Raw genomic sequence first — 21,593 nt, 5'->3', positions numbered from 1 at the left:
TTCTCCATACCTGCAGGCCTGGGAGATGCGGCTGAGGCCGAAAACATCGATAACTCCGTGACGGCGTGTCTGCCGGACACTGTTATCGGCGGCATAATGAGTTGTGCGGAGGGAAGGTGGGCTTTGGCGGAGGTCAGCAGTAGCTATACAAGGGCATAGGCGCCAAAAGCGCGCCTTCAATCACTGAACAAGGCAGCGAGAGTACTAGTGACGAACGAGTGGAGTTTGATGCGGCAATGAAACTTGAAGATGAGCATAGCGGGTATTGCCATTCCGGACAGGCAACTTAAGTAATGGGTAATGAACAACCCGAGTTGTAGGTTTAGGTGACCCATCGCCGTTGCTATTCATGTTCGCGTTGGCGAGCGCCAGAAAGTTGTCCCGTTCGTGCCTCCGCTGTTCCTATTACTCGCGATCGGGTAAGCCAGGGAAGTTTGCGGCTGATGAGGTTTTGGCATTACGCTGCACGTACCTGGGAGCCGAAGTACTTCGGAAGGGATGTAGCAGGGCACTCGGATCACTCGTTGGATCGTTTTGCAAACATGCCCGGAGTGCACTGAGTCGCTGACCACCCGACAGCCTCGGAAGCAAATGTGCATGCGTGTGTGACGGGGAGCAGCCGGGGTCCTGCCAGTGAGTCAGTGACAGCGCCCGCCAAATTTGCCGGACAGCGTTCACACTCACGAATCACCGGCAAGTTGGCAGCTGTACTGACAACGGCTCAGTCTTTCTCGCTACGCGATAAGGATTCACTTGTCTCTTTTTCTTTGCATTGAGCAGGTCTCTAAACACCCCCTGAATTCGGTTCAAATGACATCTCACGTCGAGCTCTTGTCAAACGGTTTACGAAAACTAGAACTTCAACAATCCGAATCGAATACTAGGTCAAATGACCAAGACGGGAACCCGCAGTCTGAGAGTGTTCCTTCATCAGCCAATGCATCACGTCTCAGTTGGTCTCAAACCCGAGAGGGTTATGGCTTTCGACCTGCTTCGGGTATCTCGACGCCTCTCACCCAGTTCCCTCGTACTGTCGAGGGAGGAAGCCCACTTCCTGACCCTCATGGTCTTGGGTGGCCCGGTACGTCTCAATGATACTCGAATGGCATCCCAATGATACTCATTTTGCTGACAGCGAAGTCCACTGTGTCTCGTTTAAATGAGACCACAACAGACCGCGCTGCGCGCGAGAAAATGATGGTCTCTGCGGTACGGACTATTCTTGAATGTATCGGAGAAGACCCCAACCGGGAAGGCTTGTTGAAGACGCCAGAGAGGTTTGCTCAGGCCATGATGTGGATGACTCGGGGATACGAGGAACGCTTGGCAGGTAAAATCCAGCTTATCTCTGCTCTAATCCCGTCCTCATTATTTCATTTCCGCCTTTCTAGATGTAATCAACGATGCAGTGTTTGCAGAGGATCACGATGAGATGGTTCTAGTCCGTGAAATCGATTTTTCCAGCCTTTGCGAACATCATTTGGTTCCTTTTACAGGAAAAGTATGTGGCCTCCGATATTACGCGTGCCACTGACATTCATAAATCATGCTCGGAATTCTCCATAGGTCGCTATCGCATACATCCCAAATCAGCTAGTGCTTGGGCTTTCCAAGCTTGCGCGCATTGCCGAAACTTTCAGTCGTCGTCTGCAGGTTCAAGAACGGTTAACTAAACAGATTGCTATCGCCGTTCAGGAGGCAATTAAGCCCCGCGGAGTCGCAGTCGTTATGGAAGCGACGTAAGTGTTTACGATGCCTGACGTTCTTACACTCAGTGTTTCGGTTCTACATAGCCATATGTGCATGACCATGCGTGGTGTACAGAAACCAGGTTCCATCACTGTCACTTCCTGCATGCTAGGCTGTTTCCGAACTCAGCAAAAGACTCGAGAGGAATTCCTTACCTTGATTAAAAAATGACCACAGCTATTTGCCACCTACCGCGATTCAACTCGGGATATTATCGATTCAACTCGGAGTCACTCGTTCACCACAGCTACATACCATCTAATAATCCATCACTTGTGTAGAGTGGAGCATCAGTCAAATTCATTTGTGTACTATGTAATGTAACGATATATACTGCAGAACTCAGATAGCAGGGTAAACTGGAGTGAAGGGACCTCGCGCTAACGTGTTGATCGAGACTTATCCCCAGCCTGTGGATCTATAGGCAAGGTCCTTTTGGCTAAACCGTGAGTCTGGAGGGCATGGGCATTGTACCGATTACGATTAATTCGTGGCCGCTTCGGAGGCTGTAACGAGAGTTCTCCTGCAGCGGAGATGGCGGCCTCGCCAACATCTTTATCGCGATCTTCGTTAGAGTGAGCCATGAATACGTTGAATCCAAGAGGATTGCATACCTGCTAGAGTTCGTTTTCTGTTGTCGCGGTCGTCGTCCTTATGCGGAACTTCAGAGCGGTACGGTGCTTGAGGAGTGCGGGGAGGCTCTTTGTCGCCAATGCGCGAACGTAAACTTGGAGCCACGTCCTGGCTCAGCCCGCCACTGGTGGAGGCCGGGAACGTGTGTGAGCCATGGTCACGCGGACCCTTCCAGTCCCCACCACTTCGGCTAGGAGGAATATCGGGTTTAGCTCTGGACGCATCCCCAGATGCCATCGCCCGTGGTGCAGAAGGTGTACTAGGAGGTAGATTTTTAGGACCCTCTGGTAATCGCTTCTCGCTAGGCTAAGGCCGTATCATGAGCAACATGACGATGGGAAGTACGAAAGCGACGTACTCGTTCAGATAGAGGGTGGCGTAGTTCAGCTTCAGGTGCTTCTCGCTCCCGACGCCGATCGGTTTCTCGAGGTCGATCGTGACTCTCCTTCTCTGACCTGCGGGTACGATCTTCACGATGTCCCTCCTTACGGGAGCTCCTCTTGGTATTACGGTCAGCCTGCCAAACGGTAAGCACTCGCGTGACAGTGAATATAGTGTGAGATTAGTACCTCGTCATCAATAGGACGTCTCCTCTTGCCGAGTGCGTCATCGCCCACTTGTGATCGGCTACTGTGCCTTGTGGGATCAGGACGAGTGGGTAAATTACGAGTGTCCAGGGAGGCAGAAGCTGCTGCGGAAGTAGGACCACGACCGGAAACCTCGCGATCTTTCCTCGAATCCCTGTCACGATCCTTCTCATCTCGGCGGTGACGGTCGCGATCACGGTCGCGATCCCTATCACGCTCTCTGTCTCGGTCACGACGATCACGATCTTTGTCCTTGTCTCTTTCTCTCTCCCTGTCTCTCTCCCTGTCCCGATCCCGCTCCTTCTCTCTATCTCTGTCGCGATCCCTTTCACCATGTCTGTCCCGGCGAGAGTCTCTGTCTCTTTCGCTCTCCCTGTCTCGATCACTGTCCCGGGTGGATGTTCGCTCTCGGGTGCCTCTATCACTTCGGAGGTGCGTGGCAGCGTCCTTACGCCCTGTAGGTGCACGAGGCTCCACCCGAGCCTCACGGTCAGATGGCCTGTCATCAGGACGATCACCATCGCCACTTCCACGGTCAGAACGTCGGCCACTACCGCGGCTCTCCATGCTGTGAGTTCTTGTACCAGGACGAGGTGGAGGAGAAGGAGTGCGGCGACGAGAAATTGGTGATGGGGCACCGGAGCCTGGTTGAGATCGCTTATCATCGGCCCGATCTGGTGGGCGATTGCCAATACTCTGTTTGGCAGTCTCGCGCAGCTCTTGCGCCGAGATCGTCTGGCTTGGAGCAGATGGTGGTGGCATAGCCTCACTTGGGGACGGCTGTGTCTGCTTCTCATCAGCTCTAGGGCGTGGTGAGTGCGGAGGTTCCCACAAATTTGGCGCAGAACCAGACAACGATGGCCGCTGAAGTTTGGGTGCATCCTTAGGATTGGCAGTCGGAGTAGACAGAGTAGACAGAAGGGCATTTTGGGAGGAACCTTGGTGGAGACGAGGGGTAGGGCGAAGAATGTGTTCGGAGAGTGGAGCTTGCGTTGATTTCAGTTCTTTCGGAGGCGCGTCAATATCCATCGCTTCGGACTTCGCAACACCCTTGGCATCACCATCAGGAGCTGGCGATTCGCTATCCTTCTCAGGTCGTACTCGCCTCACTTTCTCTGGCCGTGGAATACTATACAGGTGATGAGTGACTAGTACAACAAAATGAAGATCTGTACATGCCTGTCGATGGCTAACCTGGTGGACGTTGCTGGTGTGGAGGGTCGATCGACGATAGCTTGTGAGACCGCTCCATTGGCACGAAGTGAGTTGAGAGGGACCGGAGTGCTAACTCGATCTGCCGCAGGCGTTGCAGCACCGTTAGGGGGAGCCGGGGTGCGAGTTTGCCTCTCAGGAAGATTACTTGTCGAATTTGCTGGCTTCGGCGACATGGGATCTCCATTAGACTGTGTAGAAAGAACGTTAGAAAAGGTTCTTCTCTGCAACAGGTGAATGGTACCTTGCTTGCAATGACTTTTGGCACTGCCCAAAACGACTCTCGTTTTTTCAGACTCGCGGAATAACTGTTAACCATGAGTATTGTTCCAGACAGCTAAAGAAACAGGCTTACGCTCGGCCTAGAATCTTGAGGTCACCGCGTTCTTCCTTTTCCAGGAACTTCTCCATTATGGTGTCGATGGCAGGTCCAGCGTCGCCCACTGCAGCAAGGGGGAAAACGGGAAGGATCTCTTTCAACACAATGATAGCGTTGTAGACGTGCATGAATTCCGTTGTCTCAATGCAGCTCAAAAGACTCTGTGTAAAAGGATAAATGTCAGCTTGATCACCAGAGGACTGCCAGAAACATACCCGTCCCAGTTTTCGATGCCATTTACGGAGAATCTGCTTGAACCCAGTCCATGACAGAAGGTCCTCGGAAGCAATACTGCCATGGTCTTTATTTGACCATCTATGCTGGAAACCCGGAAGCAGAATAGTCTTTCCACCAACTTTTGTGCGATTCTCCATCAAAAAGAGTTGCTCATCTTGAGCCCACTTCCAGAGATCTGTCAATATCCCCAGTAAAAAGCGCCCTGGCAACTACAGTTACAGATAGCCATGGATATAAAATATAGATGACTTACCATAGTTCTTGGCTTCGTATTCGCTGCAGGAAAAGACAACAGCTTTCACATGGTCCCCAAGCAACTAACAACACTGCTAAGTATGCAGTAGATCACAAAGCGAAAAGAACATGCCTTGTCGTATACCACTAGAGTAGGGAACCCTGGAGTCCCTTGTGTGTGCATAACTTTGATGAATTGTGCACAAAAGTCTGAATCCATGGGCGATAGTAGGCATCGCGGTTGAATGCAATGCTCGATAATCGCAGAAGCCAGGACCGATGAGCGATGTTCGGCTAGAATGATGTCAAGAATTGAAATAGATGTTACAGAAGGAATCTTACTGTGGGAGAACCAATGATGCTTCTCTCGGGCAAGTCGTTTCAATCGTGAACACTCTCGAGGCAGTTTGTTCTTTGAACTCCTGAGCAAGAGTGTTCACAAAAGCATTGTATCTGTCTCGTTTAGCCCGATGAGAGCCCGCTGACAGCCTTTTCGTTCTGTCCGCAGAACGGTCAGCCGCTATGTACTTGGAGTCTTCTTGACGGCTGAGTGTCCGTAAAGCAGCACACTCCTCATCATACCGGGCTGCCGGAGGCGCCAGATCATACATGGAAAGTTGCCAGAAAGTTAGGTAAAAACCAGGCCTGTGTAAAGTCTTGAATATCGCAGGTACCTCGTCAGAAGCATAACTTACCCAATGACATCAAGAGCACTGTTCTTGGCAATCTGCTTAACGTCGTCGAAAAGAGCTTCTAGATCCGGTATCCAGGGGCTCTGCCAAGAAAAGCTTGTAAACGTTGTTCTTCTTATTTCAAGTGTGGCTTACCTCGGACGGAGCTGGAGTCGCCGTAGTCACTTCGGTATCCATCACTGCATCTTCTGGTACACCGTCGGCTGACGACTTCTGATCACCAGTGTCTCGTGGAGTGTTGGCTCCGTTTACGCCAGTGGGTGAATCCACCCTAGGGGTAGCGGCGGAAGGCTCGCGCTTTGCCGCAGATAGACGTGCTTTCAACCTCTTTTCCGCTTCCTCATTGGCAAGTCGTTCCTTCTCCTGGGCAGCACTCTACAACAGTACTCAGTTGTTGTGTGTGGCAAAGACAATCATGTTTCTCACCAGTATCGTAGCATTCAGCATAGGTCGTATGATTTGCATGCAGATAGGAGGCGCTATCCCGTACAACTCCCCAAGATCTGCAAGGCTAGGTAGGATCCGCGTTGCATAGTCCTTGGGCGAGATTACAGCTGGCGAGGTAAGCAGATCCAGATATTGCAGCAGGACACCGTGAGTCTAAAGCAATGATGAGAGCGTATAACATATGACATGACCCAACTTACAGTATCAAACAAACTAGCGAGAGACTTCAAGTGAGCATCAGGAGCTTTGAAAACACAGGACTGCCTCTGCTGTGCCACTTGGATAAGGAGAGGTAGTGCTAAATTCGTCTCTAACATGGTCTTCCCGAGCCGTTGTGGGCCTTTGAGGACAGCGTCACCTGGGTCAAGGCGAGCGCCACGAGTCGTTGAGGCAACGGCTTCAATTCTCAGAGCAGGTCCTCCGGCCATCGCAGCGATTTGCGAGTCCGAAAGGCTCGGAAGAGGTTCGATGCCTGCCATCTTCCAAATCAGCTCCCGCAGTACGACAATCTCCGTTGTCTGGCCATTGTACAGCTGGTGAACCACGTATTTCAACAAGGGCGACAGGTCAGCGCTATAACGCCGGAAAAGCATGCCAGTAAAGGATGCCAGACCTAAAATAAATGCTAAGAACAGTAAAAAAAAGCAAAATATAACAAACTTTGGAGCCAGTCGGAAGTGTTGACTCCGTCATCCTTGACACGGTTCTTATTTGGATTTGATAGAGCCTCAAGGATGACATACACAAGCACATCAAATCCCATATTGGTGACATATCGCAATGCTTGTATAACGACATTGGCAAGATTGTCGTATGCCATGATCTGGTTGACGGCGTTCATGAAGAAGATACAGGGATTCGAATGAGCCAGTTTCGCCACTGTTCCAGATAGCGTCTCAATTGTATTATGCGATAGACGTCGCAAAATGCCTTTGCTTTCACGGTCAGCTTGCACTTGTCGGATGCGAAGTTCGGGATGAGACGTGTAGCTAGATTTCCACTCTCCGTATAGTCTCCATCTTGCAGTCGTCTCATACTGTCGAATGACATTCCAAATGTCGACAGTGCAAACTGCATTGCCTCGAATGAGAGGGAGCGCAGGAAGAAAGTACAACCGAAGAAGCTTGAACCAGAACTGTCGAACGGGATGGTTCGAGTCGGGTTCACCTGACGGTTTTCTGGAAATTGGATCCAAGGGAATCTATGATTGATCGAGTTAAGACCGGTTAGAAGAGCAAACGAATAACTTACAGTTGATAACAGCTGTGAGCGCCCCAACCTTGTGATTTTTGTAACAAACAAGGCGTCGCGCGATACGTGCAGCCCAATGAAACCCATCAAAGGCTCGATCACATTTACCATGTCGTCGAAGGAAGTGCAAAGCGGGATGCGCTGGGTCCAGTCGGGAAAGAAAAAGACGAAATCAACAGACGCAGTGCTGGGAGGAGTGGGAGCGATTAAGGATAGCTGATATTTACGAATTGGAACTGCCGGTATTCCAGTAGCGCTGAACCGTGTACGAGGTTGCGTGAAACTCGGATTGCGTTCTTTGAGGACGAATGTTGCATCATACAGAGGAGCAATGGAATACTTCAGAGTCCTCAGGATCAGGTCGGCCAACTCGGGGTGAGCGTCAACAAGCCAAGGAATCCTCGTCAGAATAGCGATCGCCGGGCGTAAGGCTCCTACAGAGAGAAGGCTGTTGACCAGCCCAGCGATTTGGTTAGGAGGTTTGGACTCGCCGGCGCTCTTCTTGACCTCCGTAGGTTCTACACGAGGTTGCGAGCTTGAGCTAGAAGATTCCAAAGGAGCTGCCATCGCGAGCTGACTAGTCTTAGCATCAGAAATGCGCTGCTGAACCTGGGCAAGATAATCTTTGTGATATGTTTCAATGTCCACATCCCTTGGAGTAAGCTGTTTCATTGTCAGGAGGTCAGCAGGCCTTTGACAGAAATTTGTCCTCACATGGGGGGTAAAGATCTTCTACGGTAATAAAACCCTCCCTGATCAAGATGGCAGCAGTTAAATAGAGGTTCCTCAGGGGCGGTTCATGGGTCTCTGAGGACTGTATGACGAGTGAATTGCAAGCAGCGATTCATCCCGAAAAGACTAACCTGGTAATGGGAGAATTTGAAACCAAGCACCTGTGCTAGCACTCGAGACTCTGTGCCACGATCATTTTCTGATAGTGGTGTCGACTGATCGCTAGCATTTGCTTCGGTGATCTGCAACACTTCGTCCAGGCTCTTAGCCCCAAACTCTTCGGTAACGGGATCGACGGCCATGCGGCTAGCAGTGGACATTGCAGGACGTCTATACAGTCCGGTCCATGGAGAAAATGAGAGCAACGCCAAGAAAAATGTGTAGTGGGTTGCCACGTTGACTGACAATACATCCAAGATGATGTCCAAGGCACGATTTGGGTCGAGGTCGAAATAGCCAATGAGGCTGATGACTTTTTTCCCAAACTTGGCGCGCACGGTCTTCGATAGAAGCATAGCTTTCCACCGGCCTAGCATCGGCATGTGAGTGTGCAGGACCCAAGGAACTCGTGAGCTCCACCGAAAGCTTGCTGTAACCTTCGGACTGTTCACGTAGAAGGTTAAACTTGTTCTGCTTATAGCTATGTGCACGAGAATCAGACGACATAAATGATTCAATGTTTACATTCGACTCACAAGAGCCCAGTGCGAGTTCGTATTTCTTTCCTATCAAACGCCATTCTATCCGAAAATAGACCGGCACTTGCAAGAAGAGTCAAGTCAAGGCGCTCTCGACATACGGCGAGATCAACGATGCCAGTGAACTATTTGTGGATAAATTCAGAATGTTGTAAAATTGTGTACTGGTACTTACCAGAAGTCTTTTGACGAGCTCGCTTAAGGTTTCCTTGTCTTGTTCGACAAAATGCTTCAGCAGAGCTGCCTTTCCTGCACCATCCGTAGTGTCTTTCTTGGGGGTGTCCTTTACTTGTTGGCCTCCACAGGCTTGCTCAGAGCCCACCAAAGCAGACTTCGCGTCTGCCAAGAACTCATCCAGCTGAGCATCTGTAGCCCATAGAACATCCACAAGAATCTCTCCGAATACAATATTTTGTACGGGTGGACCTGCACGTGCACAGGAGGAGGACGGAAGCGCAAGGAGGACAGACTGGATGAAGGCTACGAAAGCCTGCGCGTTTAAGGCATTCTGCTTGGGCTGCCAGGTTGTGAGGACAGACAAAAGAAGGGCATGGTAAGCAGTCGTGAGAGCCTCTGCGCAAATAAGGTCGGAAGGATTCGAGTGGGGTGAAATGAGGAAATTTCGACTTGCGAATCAAAGGTGTCAGGTTTGGGCGCCACAAAAAATAAGCAGAAAGCTACGCACAGTTCGGACTCTCCCTCTTTGCTCCAATTAGTGATCCAGCCTTCCACCTTCGTAACGACATCCATGGCCCAGCGTATCAAACTGGGTATGGGAAGGAACAACACGGTACAAGACTTCCATTCAGACTTGCACAAGAGCCATAATAGTATTATTGACGGTTGTTGTGGTCTATTGGTCAACACCTTGGGAATCAAACAATCGAATTCAAAAACCCTACTACCATCATGTACTCACTTTCCATTCCATTTCCATCTACATGGTACGCCCATATCTTCAGCTCGGACCTTACCCCCGTTCATCTCGCATGGTTATCGCATGCCAAAGGCGCAAACTTGAAACACGCTGCATGATCAGATAGAAGCCAAAAAAAAGTCGTGTCTAAATAGCTCTGCTCCATCTCTTACGATGTGCCGTCCCCGCCCTCCACAATATAACGCACTCACCTTTTCTGGTATTGCAAGCTTGTGATCAATCCACAAACCGATCTGCGTCATCATCATGACACGCGAATATCGCCGCAGCTCCCAAAAACGTCGACGTCATTCGCACACTCACAAATATAAAATCAAATACATCCTCGGTTTATCCTGAAACACAAGCCCCTCGACTGTTCCCGGCCCTCATTTCTTCTCTTGCATGCGTTTTTTTTACGCTGGCTAATCCTAGTCTGGATACTCCCTGGATCTGCACGACGTTTGTTTGACCTTTTCATGCTCATCTTCGGTTCAGTTTTGTGGATTACGTCGAAAAAGATATCATACCACCGAATTTGAACATATCGAGCACGTGCGGGACCGTCTGGACTCTGGAGGCAAGCACGAGCTTACGTTTCTTCCGTGACCGTACTTATACCCGGTTGAATGCTATAACAAAGCTTGGTTGCGAACCCTATCCCCGCGGTGGGCGTGCCGTCCGATCGCTGTCTAATACCACTGGATGGGCGAAATGTGTCTGAGCAAATCTGAAGATGGCGCCACTTATCAGCGTGGCTTATGGAACAGCGGGAGTGGAGCCGAAGTCGAATGTTAATGGCAGTGCTAAATTCGACTGTGCGTTGACACGGAAGCTCGACTGGTCCAATCCATACGTTCCACCAAGATACGATCGATGAAGCTATTGAGTTTGCGTACTTCGAAGACGCTCGAAATCTTCCCCTATCCCTCCGATTCTTTCTGAAAGAGGCAAGGCAGACTCATTATTACCGGTTGTACGGCCTCTACAAATGCACAAAATGTGCTTGACACCCTTTCAAGTGCTCATGGTACGTGTGGTCAAGCCTAGGATATTCGTGGAATTCGGATGATGGTGGGGAACATTCGACCGGTCGACCACCTCTGACTTCCTCTACGTCTTGTATATAGCTTCCAACGGTAGTTGACATCTCGCGCTTGAACTGTGTTACAGCTCTAAAAGCATTTTGGGAGGACAAGATGGACGAATATTTCACTACATGTTTGTAGCAAGTAGGACCAAACTAGAATTCGGTCCTTTCATGTACACAAGACGAGCAGCCCAGCAGCAATCATTGTTTTTCATTACCCGGGTGCTATGCGTAGCGAACAGCAATTCGGGGCGTTTCCCGTTGCCTTCCGTCACCTACTTATCGCCAAATCGACGCCGCCATCACAGTTGTATCCTAGGGAGCCAGGCCCCCTGAAGCCCAAACATGCCGTATGGCGCGTCGCGATGTCAAGTCATGGACACCATCGTTGACTACGCCTTCCTTCCTACATCTCACGAGTAACATTCTGGATGAAAAACAACCTTGTAAGAGGATGGCGAGGATTGCCGAGGAGGGCGCTACGCACGCCCCAAACGCAAGTCTGCTGCAAAGTATCGTGCATGACATAATCCTCTAGCGTTGGCTACCCCGAGAACCCCATGTTAATCAGAACATGGCCGCCATTACTGGCATCATCCGTAGACCGTTATTAATCTTTATTAACGGAGGGATGGAAAGATGGGCGCCGAAGATATGTTGCTGGTGACTTTGGGAAAGTGGAAGGTCAGTGGTTCACATATGGACCAAGGCCTAGGCCGGCGTATAAGCTGGAGTAAAACTCTATTCTCGACTTACTTATGTAAAATACAAGCTTCGGAAGGCATTGTTCCCCTTGTGCGCAGGTACAGGGATATTTCGTAAGACGAGAATGCGTTCGCGTGCTGACCAGCTGAATGTTGATCACTAAGAGGCCGAGCGCGCTAACGAACGACACAGTTCATTTATGACAGAGCTCACATATACTTATCCAACGACGGTGCAAACGACGTGCTCACTGTGATCAGTGCCAGTGTGACTACCGTGTGTATTTTTAGTTCTAACTTAATCTGAATGCACCCGCAGGCCTGGGAGATCAGTGATTAACTGAGGTTAGTGACCCAAGGGGTACCCACGCATCCCTGCACGGGGTCCGGACAGGAGGTATGATTCGGGCGTCTTTTCGGAGGCGAACAAGCTCAGTGATATTGCAATTTGTGATAGGCTTTCAAGTTTCAATGCAGCTTTTTGTAGCTGCACTGGCTGACCATGGGGACGGTTAATCGTGACTGTCCGAGTCACTTTGACCTGTACAGAGTGTGGACTGCCGCATCATGTAACTTGTCACCGCCTATTGATCAGATCCGAATCACGCCAAGCCCATGTTCACCGGCAGTGTCGTTTCGCGACTCCGAACCTTCACATAAGTACCAGCCTCACTACATAACGCGTGCCCTTTATAATAGTGAGGTACAAGGATCACACCATAGTTCGATTCCCTTACCCCTTCTAGTGTACTTAGTCCATGGCAGAGCGTAGGGTTGCCCATGCTCGACAGAGCAGCAGTATCACAGGCAGTCAAATCATCCCTCAGGAATGCATCGGGCAACACTCACCCAAACCGCTCTCGGCCACAGAAACAGGTCCAGTTGATCCTAAGGATCTCGAGACTGGTGGCGAGCTTCTGGAACCGAGATTGAAAACCATCTGGCACCGTTTCCTTGGACGAGGCAGGAAACCTGTCGGCGTGATGAAGAGTATAAAAAAGATATATGGGTGTTCATGTGCGTCTCCGCCACCTGTGCGATGTGGTTAAGTATCTCATGGTTGTCACAGGGCTCAATGTGCTGCTGCTCCTGACGCCGGTAGCATGGTGGGCACATTTCGACCAGCGTTTCGCTGACAGTCATACCGTTGTTTTTTCACGTATGTTTTTTGCCGAATGATTCATCACCAGCGCTCATTTTCTTATATAGTTTGTCTCTTGACAATTATCCCGCACGAGTGCTTGTTCGACTACTGCGGTGAACAGATGGCTTTGTATTGTGGCCAGGATTTTGGCAACTTGCTCACGATCACTTTGAACAAGTAAGGCGAACCCTTTTCATTCGTTTCGTATTCACAGCCTAGATAATTGCAGTGCGGTTGAGGTGACCCTCGCTATCATGCTCCTGCTCAAGTGCGAGTGAGTAATCCGTTAGCTAACATGCAATCATCGGCGTGGATTTAAACATACTTTACAAGACTCAAACTGCTTCAATCGACCATCACTGGTAAGCTCCCAAAACATCTGTTTTATTTCCAGTATTGACAAACTACATCATCTTGCAGGTGTGGTCCTATTGCACCTTCTCCTTGTTCCTGGAGCCGCTTTTCTGACAGGCGGTGCCGAAATATGGGAACAGGACCTGCACCCTATCCACACCCAACTCAATCATACTTTGCTTACTGTTGGGTACGTTTTTCCTTATTATTTGGAGGAGCTATGAGTGACAGCTTCTTGCATGCACAGAGTGTTGGCCCTGTTATTGCCCGCTGCATTCTATGCAGCTATAAGTGGTAGTACTTCCAATGCGATACCGGCCAATGGCGATCTCCCGGACCTTACTAGCAGCACCCAAATTGATTTCTTGCGCATGAGCAGAGGGCTTGCAGTGTTGCTCCTTCTTATGTAGGCTCCTTTCTTTCTCTTTCATCGAACTCGTGACAAAGCCTGCTGTCAGATACATCTGTTCGCGGATTTTCTATCACAACCCTCCTGGTGCTGGAAACAACTCGTTGACCCATGTTTTGACACCCCCCGAATACAAGGCTCGCGAGGCAAAACTAGAGCGAGAGGAGCCTGAGGTTAACCAATGGGTTTGCATCTGCTTCCTGATTCTCGACATTGCGATTGTGGCTGTGACCTCAGAATGGGTAAGTGCCGTCGAACGATAAGTCTATATTCGTTGACTTTCAGTAGTTGGTGGACAGCATCGAGCCTGTGAGGAATGTTTCCGGCATCACGTCGGAGTGGTTCGGCTTGGTCCTCTTACCCTTTGCTTCCTTCTCAGCGGATGGTGCCGTTGCAGCAGGCTACTTTTGCCACAAGACTCTTCGTCGAGTATGGTCTAAGACCAAGGATCCCGGCGAACCACCCAATACTATGGCCAAAGCTGAAGCTATTGACTTGAGCATTCAGTTCATCCTGCTCTGGATGCCGTTCCTAGTTCTGCTTGGCTGGTGGACCGGAAAGCCTTTCAACTTGCTATTTGGTGCGTTATCGACGAGTATCATGCTATTGCCCGCCAACGCTGAAGAGCCCATCAGATTTCTTTGAAGTAGCACTACTCCTAGGTGCCTGCTTCCTTGTCAATTTCGTAACTGCCGACAGTAAAACAAACTGGGCAGAGGGATTCATTTTGTTGTCATTTTATGCCATGATGGTGGGTTTTTCTCCACTCAAAGTAGCAGAAGTTTAACGGTGTTTAGGTGCTTTGTACTTGGTATTATACGGGAGAATCTGATATAAGTAGTTTATTACTTTGTTCGGGAGAGACTGAAACAAGTACTTGAAATCCATGTTGCAAACTTGTACTCACATTCCTCGCACATTACAGTATCCTACATACCATTTTCAAACCCTAGTGTACAACCTGTTGCTCATGTCCGAGTGGTCGCTGTCTTCACAATGTACGCGATTTTTGCGTAAATGAATAAGCGCACAGGAATTATGAACGTGAGTTGTCAAGAAGGTTACCAGAAACTTGTCTACCCAAAGCTTCCACCGCTCGTTGGACGATCGCAGTCACATCGCTCCGTACCACGTCCATCTGTCGTTTCCGTTCACATCCCAACGCAAACTGCTCTTCAGCCCGCATAGCTGTGCGACACACACAGCCACCCGGATGAAGCTCATTGTTAAGCTTCGACTCCACACCATCTTCCGTGACAAGTGGCACATACGAGTGCGCACTCAATGCAGCTGTTATTTCCTCGACTGATATTGGATTGCCAAACACCACACCAAGTCTGATACCTAATCTTGGGAAGTACTTGTATGGAAACGAACGGTGTTCGGGCATCAATTTGTCGAAACCTAACGTCACTGTTAGAAAGATGGAGCACTGATTATTTCGAATGCCATACCAGTGAGCCACATCGGTATGATAAGAGGGGGGACTGCAGTTTCCATTAGGATTCGTCCACTGAGCGTTTTGAGTGATGACTAGGTGTTAAAAGGGTGAAAAAGTGACTTACACTCCCCATTTGAATCGTGGTAAGCGAGCGACTCCATTTGTTCGCGGATAATCGGGTGGTTGGTTGACTTTTCCCTCTCCAAAAAGATGCACCTGATTTCTGTTAATGCGGGCACAGAAGTTAGGTTAACTCACACCCACCCAATGCCCTTCATTAAGTTGCTTGATGGCAATATCTATGGAAGGTTGGAAGATTCCATTTCCCCGAAATGTCTCTAGCACCTGACCCTTACGAAAGAAAGCGGAAAACAGACTTCCTGGCCGAAGCTTACATTCAGTCGCCTACATTTCTGACTATCTCCACACAACATACGGGTTAGTAAACATGATATCTGATGCACCAAGCGACCACCGCGTTGTGTTGGAGTTCAAGTAGAGTTCCGTCGGGAGTGTTCCCCACACTAGTGGATCATCCAGTCTGTGACCAGGGTCAAGTCTCAGTATGAATATTCACGTGAGAAGCTCGAAAGGCAGACGTGGAAATATGATTCGCAACTAGACGTGTATGAGTGAATGTTGTTTACGGTGAATTACAAGACACACCTGTTACCACGCCCTGTCCATTTCGCCGCCTCTCATCGTTCCGTAGAGCATCCAAAAGTATGTGAAGATTGCTAACGGTGATGGAGCAAAGTCCTGAGTTGAGAAATGCTTTGCAAAGGAGGCCCGTCGCTGTGATTGTGGCCGTCGATAACAGGGTGGTCATATCGCACGCTGAGAACAACTTGAAGCACTTCTAAGTAATTAAAATATTAAAATTTCAAGTTGATCATGACAAGATCACAGCCGACGAGAATGCCGGCATTATCATGATACGCCTCTTTGCTGACTAAGCGCCGTGTTCTGAGCAACTTTAGTTGATGGAAGCATTCAACTTTTTGGTTGTTATCCCCCACCCGCCTACTATTATTCCCCTTCCGTCCTCTTTCACGACGTGCGACGCTCGCGCAGCCTCTGCTGGTGCTCAGCGCCGCTGTCGAGCCCTCCATTAAATATAGGTGCCATGTTTTCCATGTTTATCGTCACCTTTCTCTCCGCTATTATCCTGCTATGTCTATTTTCACCTGCAGTCAGAAGGTCTATCATGGCCGGTGACGACCTTCTTGATGCTCACGAGGCAGGTTTAGCTCTCGTCGCGTCGCGTACGTCCTGTTCCTGAGCTGTGTTGGCTGCCTTTTTAAAATGTTCCCAGGCAATCCATTCAGAGAATCAGGCCCTCCAGCGTGCATGGCCAAACTTATTATGTTGAGGCATAAAGTGAATATATCTTTTATTTTCGCTTTCCGCCAACTCACCCTTCCAAACAAAAACAGATTCAGACAAGTACACGCAAACGTAGATCCCCGATGCCCACACGCCAATCACGAAATCTCGGACTTATCCAGCCCACTCGCCCCCGGGCGTCATGGGTTCGTTTTGGAAGAAACTTTGGAAACCAATACCACTAAATTACAAGCATCTTCAATTATTTGACACTCATTCGGGCTGTTGCCTTATCGCCCGTTATTTATATCTCCGTGATACCCATCTCATCACTTATAGATATCTACCTCTTTTTCGTATTTTTTCTGGGTGTACATGCCTCTCTTTGCAGTTCCATCAAGACTTTTGCTTTGTGAACATACGTGTTCTTTGTTTGCATCTTTACTTTGCAGTGATGTCGCAGGTTATTACAGGTGGAAAACAAATGTACAGAATAGACCTTTGGGGAACAACAATGATGAACGCATAGGACTGAACCTGAATCAAGATGTTAACAACAGATACTACGCAAATCGACTACTCCTATCGGACACACTGGAGAGCATACTTCGCCCTTTCTCCAGTTTACGAGGAACAGGTGCGCTTGAGACAGAATTGCTTCCAGTAGCTGTCTGGGTTGTCCTCAAGGAACCGCCGCCTGTCTTGACTTTGGCCTTGGCGTGTCCTGTAATGGCTGCACCAACAACAGACCGACCGGTCCCCTGGTTTCCGCCACCTTGACCTCTTGCCCATGAACGCAATTTTGTTTTCTCTTGGTCATTCTCCAATATCCGGTTTGGGCGCTATGAAAAGAGACTGTCAGATTACAATAAATTTCATCGAGCGCAGAAACAGACCTCCAAAACAAGGTCTGTGTGAGACGGTGCGGATCGTTTTGCAGGTGCGTTGTTGGAGCGTTCTGCCATTACTTTGACAGGAACATGGTTATCGTTCTCGTCCACCCCGTCGATCCATGATGTGTCCTCCAGATCTAGAGTTTCAAAAGTCTACCGAAGATCAGTGATATTAAAGGTAGAAGAAGCGCTGTGCGGCCCACCTCTCTATTCCTGGCTGCTTCCCTTAGCTCGGCATTTAGATCTTCGGTCAATACCACATCCCCCGTCTCCTCATCTTCATCTTCGCTAACCATTCGCGTATCTGTTTGCAAATGGGCGAACTCAAGGCCGTCATCAATCAAATCATGCTGATATGCGTCGTAGAATGCTTTTGTTTCTTGGTTTCGGGCTATGGAGGGAGACGTTGGTTTCAAAAATTGTGTTGTAACGATTGCACCACTTGCCTAGGTCTTCGAGGGTATCACCATCAATCTTGCGCTTCTTGTTCATACCCCGTCGTATTCGCCTGTTATTCTCGTCCTCGTCGTCATCGTCGCTATCCTCTTCAAAACCGATCCCACGGTCGCGACGCTTCATTCTAAATTTACCATCAATGGCATCCTGGTGAAGCTTCTCCAATTTCTTGTCATCTTCTTCCTCGTGCTCTCTATGCATAATTCAGCTGACTGTTTCAATAGTCTGCCTTGAATGCGCACCTGAACTTCTCCTGGACCAAATCAACCCTTTCTGTCTCGACATCCATGACCACATCATCGACAAGACCCTCCACAATTTTCTCGTCATCATCGTCCTCTGCCTCTTCCTCCTCGTCTTTCTGGATAGGCCCGAAGCCAATCAGTTCGTCCTCGTCTGATTCTTCGGCCTCCGCAGCAACAAATTCGGACTTCTCCAGCTTTCGTTTGGGCGCATTGGATTTTGGATGCACTCCCAAGACATCAAACGCGTTTCTCTTGGGCAACTGAGAAATGAGTAGAGGGGGTAGAAGGGAGCCGTCGTCTTGTACGGCGGTTTTCCTCTCTAATGGCGAGCTACTGCGCCGCCTTAGTCGGTGAAGAAGAGGTCGTACATCTGGTGATTCTTCCCTTGCCTTGAAGGACAAAGTTTGGAGTGGAGCACGCTCACTCGACGACGGAATTAAATCACCCATCAATGCTTGAGACGCCAGAAGTGGTGACCTCTCGAAAGACTTCATGCGATATTGTTCAGCATTAGGTCCCGATGTCTGAGTCAAGAACCTGAGAGGACGAATAAACTTTCCAGGAATGAATTAGATGCCACTTTGATGGACTCACCCGTTCTCTCGGATATACCATTCAGGGTCATTGTCCTGTTTCTGTTGGTCGTTTGCAATCTCTATAACATACTCCTGCTCTTTTTCAAAAATATTGTCAGCCTTCCTGCGCAGGGTACTGCTGACTTGTAGTGCAGGCTCCAGTCCAACATCAAGTGACAAAGCGAGCTCATTGCAGTTCCCCTCCTTGAAGCTGGGCCCCTCGTCCTAAAATAACCACCACACATCATTCTCTAAACTGACTTGCAACGAAGGAGATTGCAAACCTTTTCATCTGAGAAAAATTGCGAAAAACCTCCTCCGCTTGCGAGAGGATCCTGAGGTACAAAGGACGCAGGACTACTCTTGCTCACTGTTTCAGAAAAGGAAGGTAGTAATGTGCGGGGTTCGAAACCCTTAACCACGTTCTCCTCGTCCTCAATATCGGAAAACGATTCTCCCGGTGGGGATGTCGGATGCTTTGATGTAGATTGGAGAAGTCTCGTGGTAAACGGGGACTTTGAGCTTGGGGAATGCGAGAACGAGTCATCTTGAGCAATCTCCTTCAACGGCGAACGTAAATCTTGCTCGGGAGAACCGGAGGGACCACCGAAACCTCCCAACGATGCTGAGGACGATGATCTCATGTGAACGGCATCTTCGATGTCAAGAAGCGACCCCGGTCTGCTACCCAAGGGAGGTCTCGTGAATGAAGGCGAGTGTCGAACAACAGCCTTGTTCTCCTTGTCTTCACTTCTGTCGTACATCAACTTTTGACTGTTCTCTTTGTCATTCTCGTCCTCCGTTTGATCCGATTCTGAGTTGCGTGTCACTATGGCATCGGGGGCCAAGTCTTGTATAGAGGAATCTGGGACGAGAATTCTAGGAGCAGTATCCTCGTCGTCGGAAGCCACCATTAGGGGACGACGAGTACCGCGCCTGTGCACTTGGCGCTCCTCATCTTCAACGTCCGTCTGTTGGCTTGCACCATCATCGACATCGGGATCTGGTTGGTTCTCCTGATCGCTGCCGCCCTCGCCATCAGTATCCAGGGGCTCTGGGCTGGCAGAACCCCACTCCTCGGGAGCGTAATCTGTGTCGTCCTCGTCCGTGTCGTCTACTTCCATGTCGCCAACAGTAGAGTCGTCGCGCTCTGCTAATTCAAGCCCCTTCTGCACATATACATCAAGCCTGTCTCTGAATGACACGTTCTCCCCAGCTTCTACAGGCTCTTCCAATACTCTGCCTCCTCTTCGTTTCCAGTCCTCTTCTCGCTGCTGAATCATCGCAAGCTTGCTGGCCTCAGCTTTCTGCATGAGCGCTCTGTTTAATTGCTGTGTAGTGAGTGGGACCTTAGTGTCCTTGCCCCTTCCCTTCCGATCGAATGACGACATCGCGGATTCCCTGAGGTACTCGGACATGTTGGCTTGTGCAAAAGATTTCGCACGGGAGCCGGACGGTCCTGGTACAGATTTCCGACTCAACGCAAGCTGTCTCGCCTTCCCCTTCGAAGGAGTAAGATGTTGCAACTTGTCAGCTTTGCGTTTCGCTGCCTCTTCTTGGGCTGTCACATGCATGCTGTTATCAACAATCTCTAGATCATCGTCGCTATCTCCGGCCCTAGATAACCGCCTAGCTGCGTCTTGAATGGCCCGCTGCTTTAACTCCGCGAGAGCACGTTTGTCGTCAGCTTCTTTGCGTTTGGCTTGCTCTTGCCTCAGTAGGTCGGTGAGATTCGGCATCTCTTCGTCGGTGCTGTCAGGTGACACTGACCGTGGCTGAGAAGTTGCACGCCGCGGAGGATTTTTGGGAGGAGTTTGTGCACGAGGACGCACAATAGTAGATGATCCAAGCAAACGTGAAGGCACGCCGAATGAAGATGCGCCTTGCGTGAATTTTTTCCGTGTTTCAGCAGCGGGTGGTACGGAAGGCGAGGAAAAAATAGATATTGGATCTGAGGGAGGCTCAGGCTGCTTTTTCTCCTTACGCAAGGCTTCATCCCTTGTCCAAAGTCAGCAGCATTCTCTTGGATAAAAACTTGGCACCACCCACTTGACCATCTCAAAAAGCCGATGCACAGTATGTTTCGGTTGCTCAGTACGCGCCACCTGGACATTCTTGCTCGCAGTAATGCGCGAACTCTCCAAAACAGTTTCACGCACGTCCTTTTTAGTCGGAGCCTATGCGTCGTGTGAGTGAGAGATAGAATGAGTGACAAAGGTCCCACTACCTTGGTTTTGAGGCGCACAGATTCGTCCTTCCGCTTGGATTTACCGCCCTTCTTTGACGTGGCACTCGTAGAAACTGATTCACTCCCAAACCGAAGCGGAGGGACATCCCGAGCAGGTGCCTTCCCCTTGCCTTTGTTGGCCTTGGGCCTCGTCAAAGGCATTTCCAATTCTGATGTCGAAGGTGTGGGAGGAGATCGCAGCAGAGGAGTGTTAATTGGATGGTGAACAGGCGATACCGAGGAAGACTCTTCACGCTCAGAGTCAGAATCGACACAATTCCTCGAGCGTCTGACTTTGCGAGAAATAATGGGTGAATCTTCAAGAGACTCGTCAACTGGGGGGGCAGCTGGGTCGCTTGTAGGCGGTAGCAGTGTGCCATCAGGAAGCCCATCGGAATTTTGTGGTACTGGAGAAAGAGGCGTGGCATCCACACGAGTGATTTGATTCTCCACAAAGGGTTGAGGTTGAAAGGGTGGCGACGATGACAACTGCTCAGCAACTCGAGGCTGTGTAAGTGGCTCCTGGTCATTATCGAAGGCTTCGTCCAGCGCTTTCAATTGAGCTCTCCAGCCAAACTGATGTTTAGGACTGGCATCGTCCATGCCGTTATCGTTTGTATAAGTCGTTGAAGAGGATTGTGAGCTTTGTAGCGTGTCGAGCGCCAATTCATGGGTGGACTCGCTTTCCTTACCGCCTAAGGGCTCCGATTCTACACGAGGAGAGCTGTGGTCGGCGAGTGTCACAGAAGAGTCGCGTATTTCAGGCTGGTCCCTACGCCTTCCATACGTGACTGGAGCGCGTTTTATAGGCTTGACGGGAGATGACTTTGGAGAAATCTGGTCAACGTCCATGGCAGACATGTTGGCGTCTGCGGTCAACAAGCGTGTTGGCCGATGCCGGCTTGAGGCTATTTGTTGCTGTAATCTGAGAACGCCTTCAACACCGTGGCATGCGTGACATG

General features: G+C 49.7%; 6 protein-coding genes across 6 annotated transcripts; 3 read left to right on the top strand and 3 right to left on the bottom strand.

The window, feature by feature from the left end:
• The first annotated feature begins 332 nt into the window (after positions 1-332).
• On the top strand, positions 333-2,065 carry DFJ58DRAFT_758746 (uncharacterized protein). The gene is made up of 6 exons (XM_041388308.1): positions 333-401; positions 472-1,081; positions 1,136-1,330; positions 1,392-1,501; positions 1,567-1,739; positions 1,794-2,065. The coding sequence occupies exons 2-6, from the start codon at positions 811-813 to the stop codon at positions 1,918-1,920; spliced, it is 876 nt and encodes a 291-aa protein (XP_041250412.1). The 5' UTR covers positions 333-401; positions 472-810; the 3' UTR covers positions 1,921-2,065.
• On the bottom strand, positions 2,066-9,638 carry DFJ58DRAFT_758742 (transcription factor/nuclear export subunit protein 2-domain-containing protein). Its single transcript, XM_041388307.1, has 23 exons — positions 9,537-9,638; positions 9,027-9,477; positions 8,849-8,976; positions 8,679-8,793; positions 8,285-8,653; positions 8,158-8,235; positions 7,422-8,084; positions 6,831-7,371; positions 6,371-6,783; positions 6,150-6,323; positions 5,859-6,098; positions 5,727-5,806; positions 5,427-5,676; positions 5,374-5,395; positions 5,165-5,325; positions 5,051-5,114; positions 4,776-4,999; positions 4,537-4,721; positions 4,149-4,400; positions 2,952-4,098; positions 2,741-2,899; positions 2,364-2,688; positions 2,066-2,314 (listed from the first exon to the last, which is right to left on the bottom strand). The coding sequence occupies exons 1-23, from the start codon at positions 9,599-9,601 to the stop codon at positions 2,130-2,132; spliced, it is 6,291 nt and encodes a 2,096-aa protein (XP_041250411.1). The 5' UTR covers positions 9,602-9,638; the 3' UTR covers positions 2,066-2,129.
• A 2,246-nt stretch (positions 9,639-11,884) lies between these two features.
• DFJ58DRAFT_323894 (uncharacterized protein) lies at positions 11,885-14,427 on the top strand. Its single transcript, XM_041379850.1, has 12 exons — positions 11,885-11,958; positions 12,019-12,578; positions 12,631-12,720; positions 12,771-12,882; positions 12,935-12,979; positions 13,039-13,067; positions 13,126-13,249; positions 13,307-13,465; positions 13,518-13,710; positions 13,757-14,048; positions 14,104-14,219; positions 14,266-14,427. Exons 2-12 carry the CDS (start codon positions 12,320-12,322, stop codon positions 14,347-14,349), a joined length of 1,503 nt encoding a protein of 500 aa, XP_041250410.1. The 5' UTR covers positions 11,885-11,958; positions 12,019-12,319; the 3' UTR covers positions 14,350-14,427.
• Positions 14,428-14,504: 77 nt separating this feature from the next.
• On the bottom strand, positions 14,505-15,767 carry DFJ58DRAFT_741380 (acyltransferase-domain-containing protein; the record flags this gene model as incomplete). Its single annotated transcript, XM_041387140.1, has 7 exons — positions 15,576-15,767; positions 15,509-15,527; positions 15,346-15,450; positions 15,174-15,285; positions 15,034-15,125; positions 14,923-14,981; positions 14,505-14,872 (listed from the first exon to the last, which is right to left on the bottom strand). The coding sequence occupies exons 1-7, from the start codon at positions 15,736-15,738 to the stop codon at positions 14,505-14,507; spliced, it is 918 nt and encodes a 305-aa protein (XP_041250409.1). The 5' UTR covers positions 15,739-15,767.
• Positions 15,768-16,035: 268 nt separating this feature from the next.
• On the top strand, positions 16,036-16,480 carry DFJ58DRAFT_650825 (uncharacterized protein; the record flags this gene model as incomplete). The annotated part of the gene is made up of 3 exons (XM_041381588.1): positions 16,036-16,174; positions 16,225-16,289; positions 16,346-16,480. 3 exons carry the CDS (start codon positions 16,036-16,038, stop codon positions 16,478-16,480), a joined length of 339 nt encoding a protein of 112 aa, XP_041250408.1.
• On the bottom strand, positions 16,337-21,465 carry DFJ58DRAFT_877982 (MRC1-like domain-containing protein; the record flags this gene model as incomplete). Its single annotated transcript, XM_041394483.1, has 9 exons — positions 16,337-17,077; positions 17,132-17,281; positions 17,332-17,507; positions 17,560-17,777; positions 17,827-18,366; positions 18,424-18,623; positions 18,662-20,402; positions 20,454-20,581; positions 20,629-21,465. Coding segments are annotated over 9 exons (4,269 nt in total), but the record flags the coding sequence as incomplete, so codon positions are not given.
• Positions 21,466-21,593: the final 128 nt, after the last annotated feature.

Source organism: Suillus subalutaceus (assembly GCF_016647625.1).
Source record: "Suillus subalutaceus strain FC151 chromosome Unknown DFJ58scaffold_4, whole genome shotgun sequence".
Taxonomy (NCBI): domain Eukaryota; kingdom Fungi; phylum Basidiomycota; class Agaricomycetes; order Boletales; family Suillaceae; genus Suillus; species Suillus subalutaceus.
The sequence above is the reverse complement of the archived record's forward strand: the minus strand, read 5'-3'. Positions and strand labels throughout refer to the sequence as shown.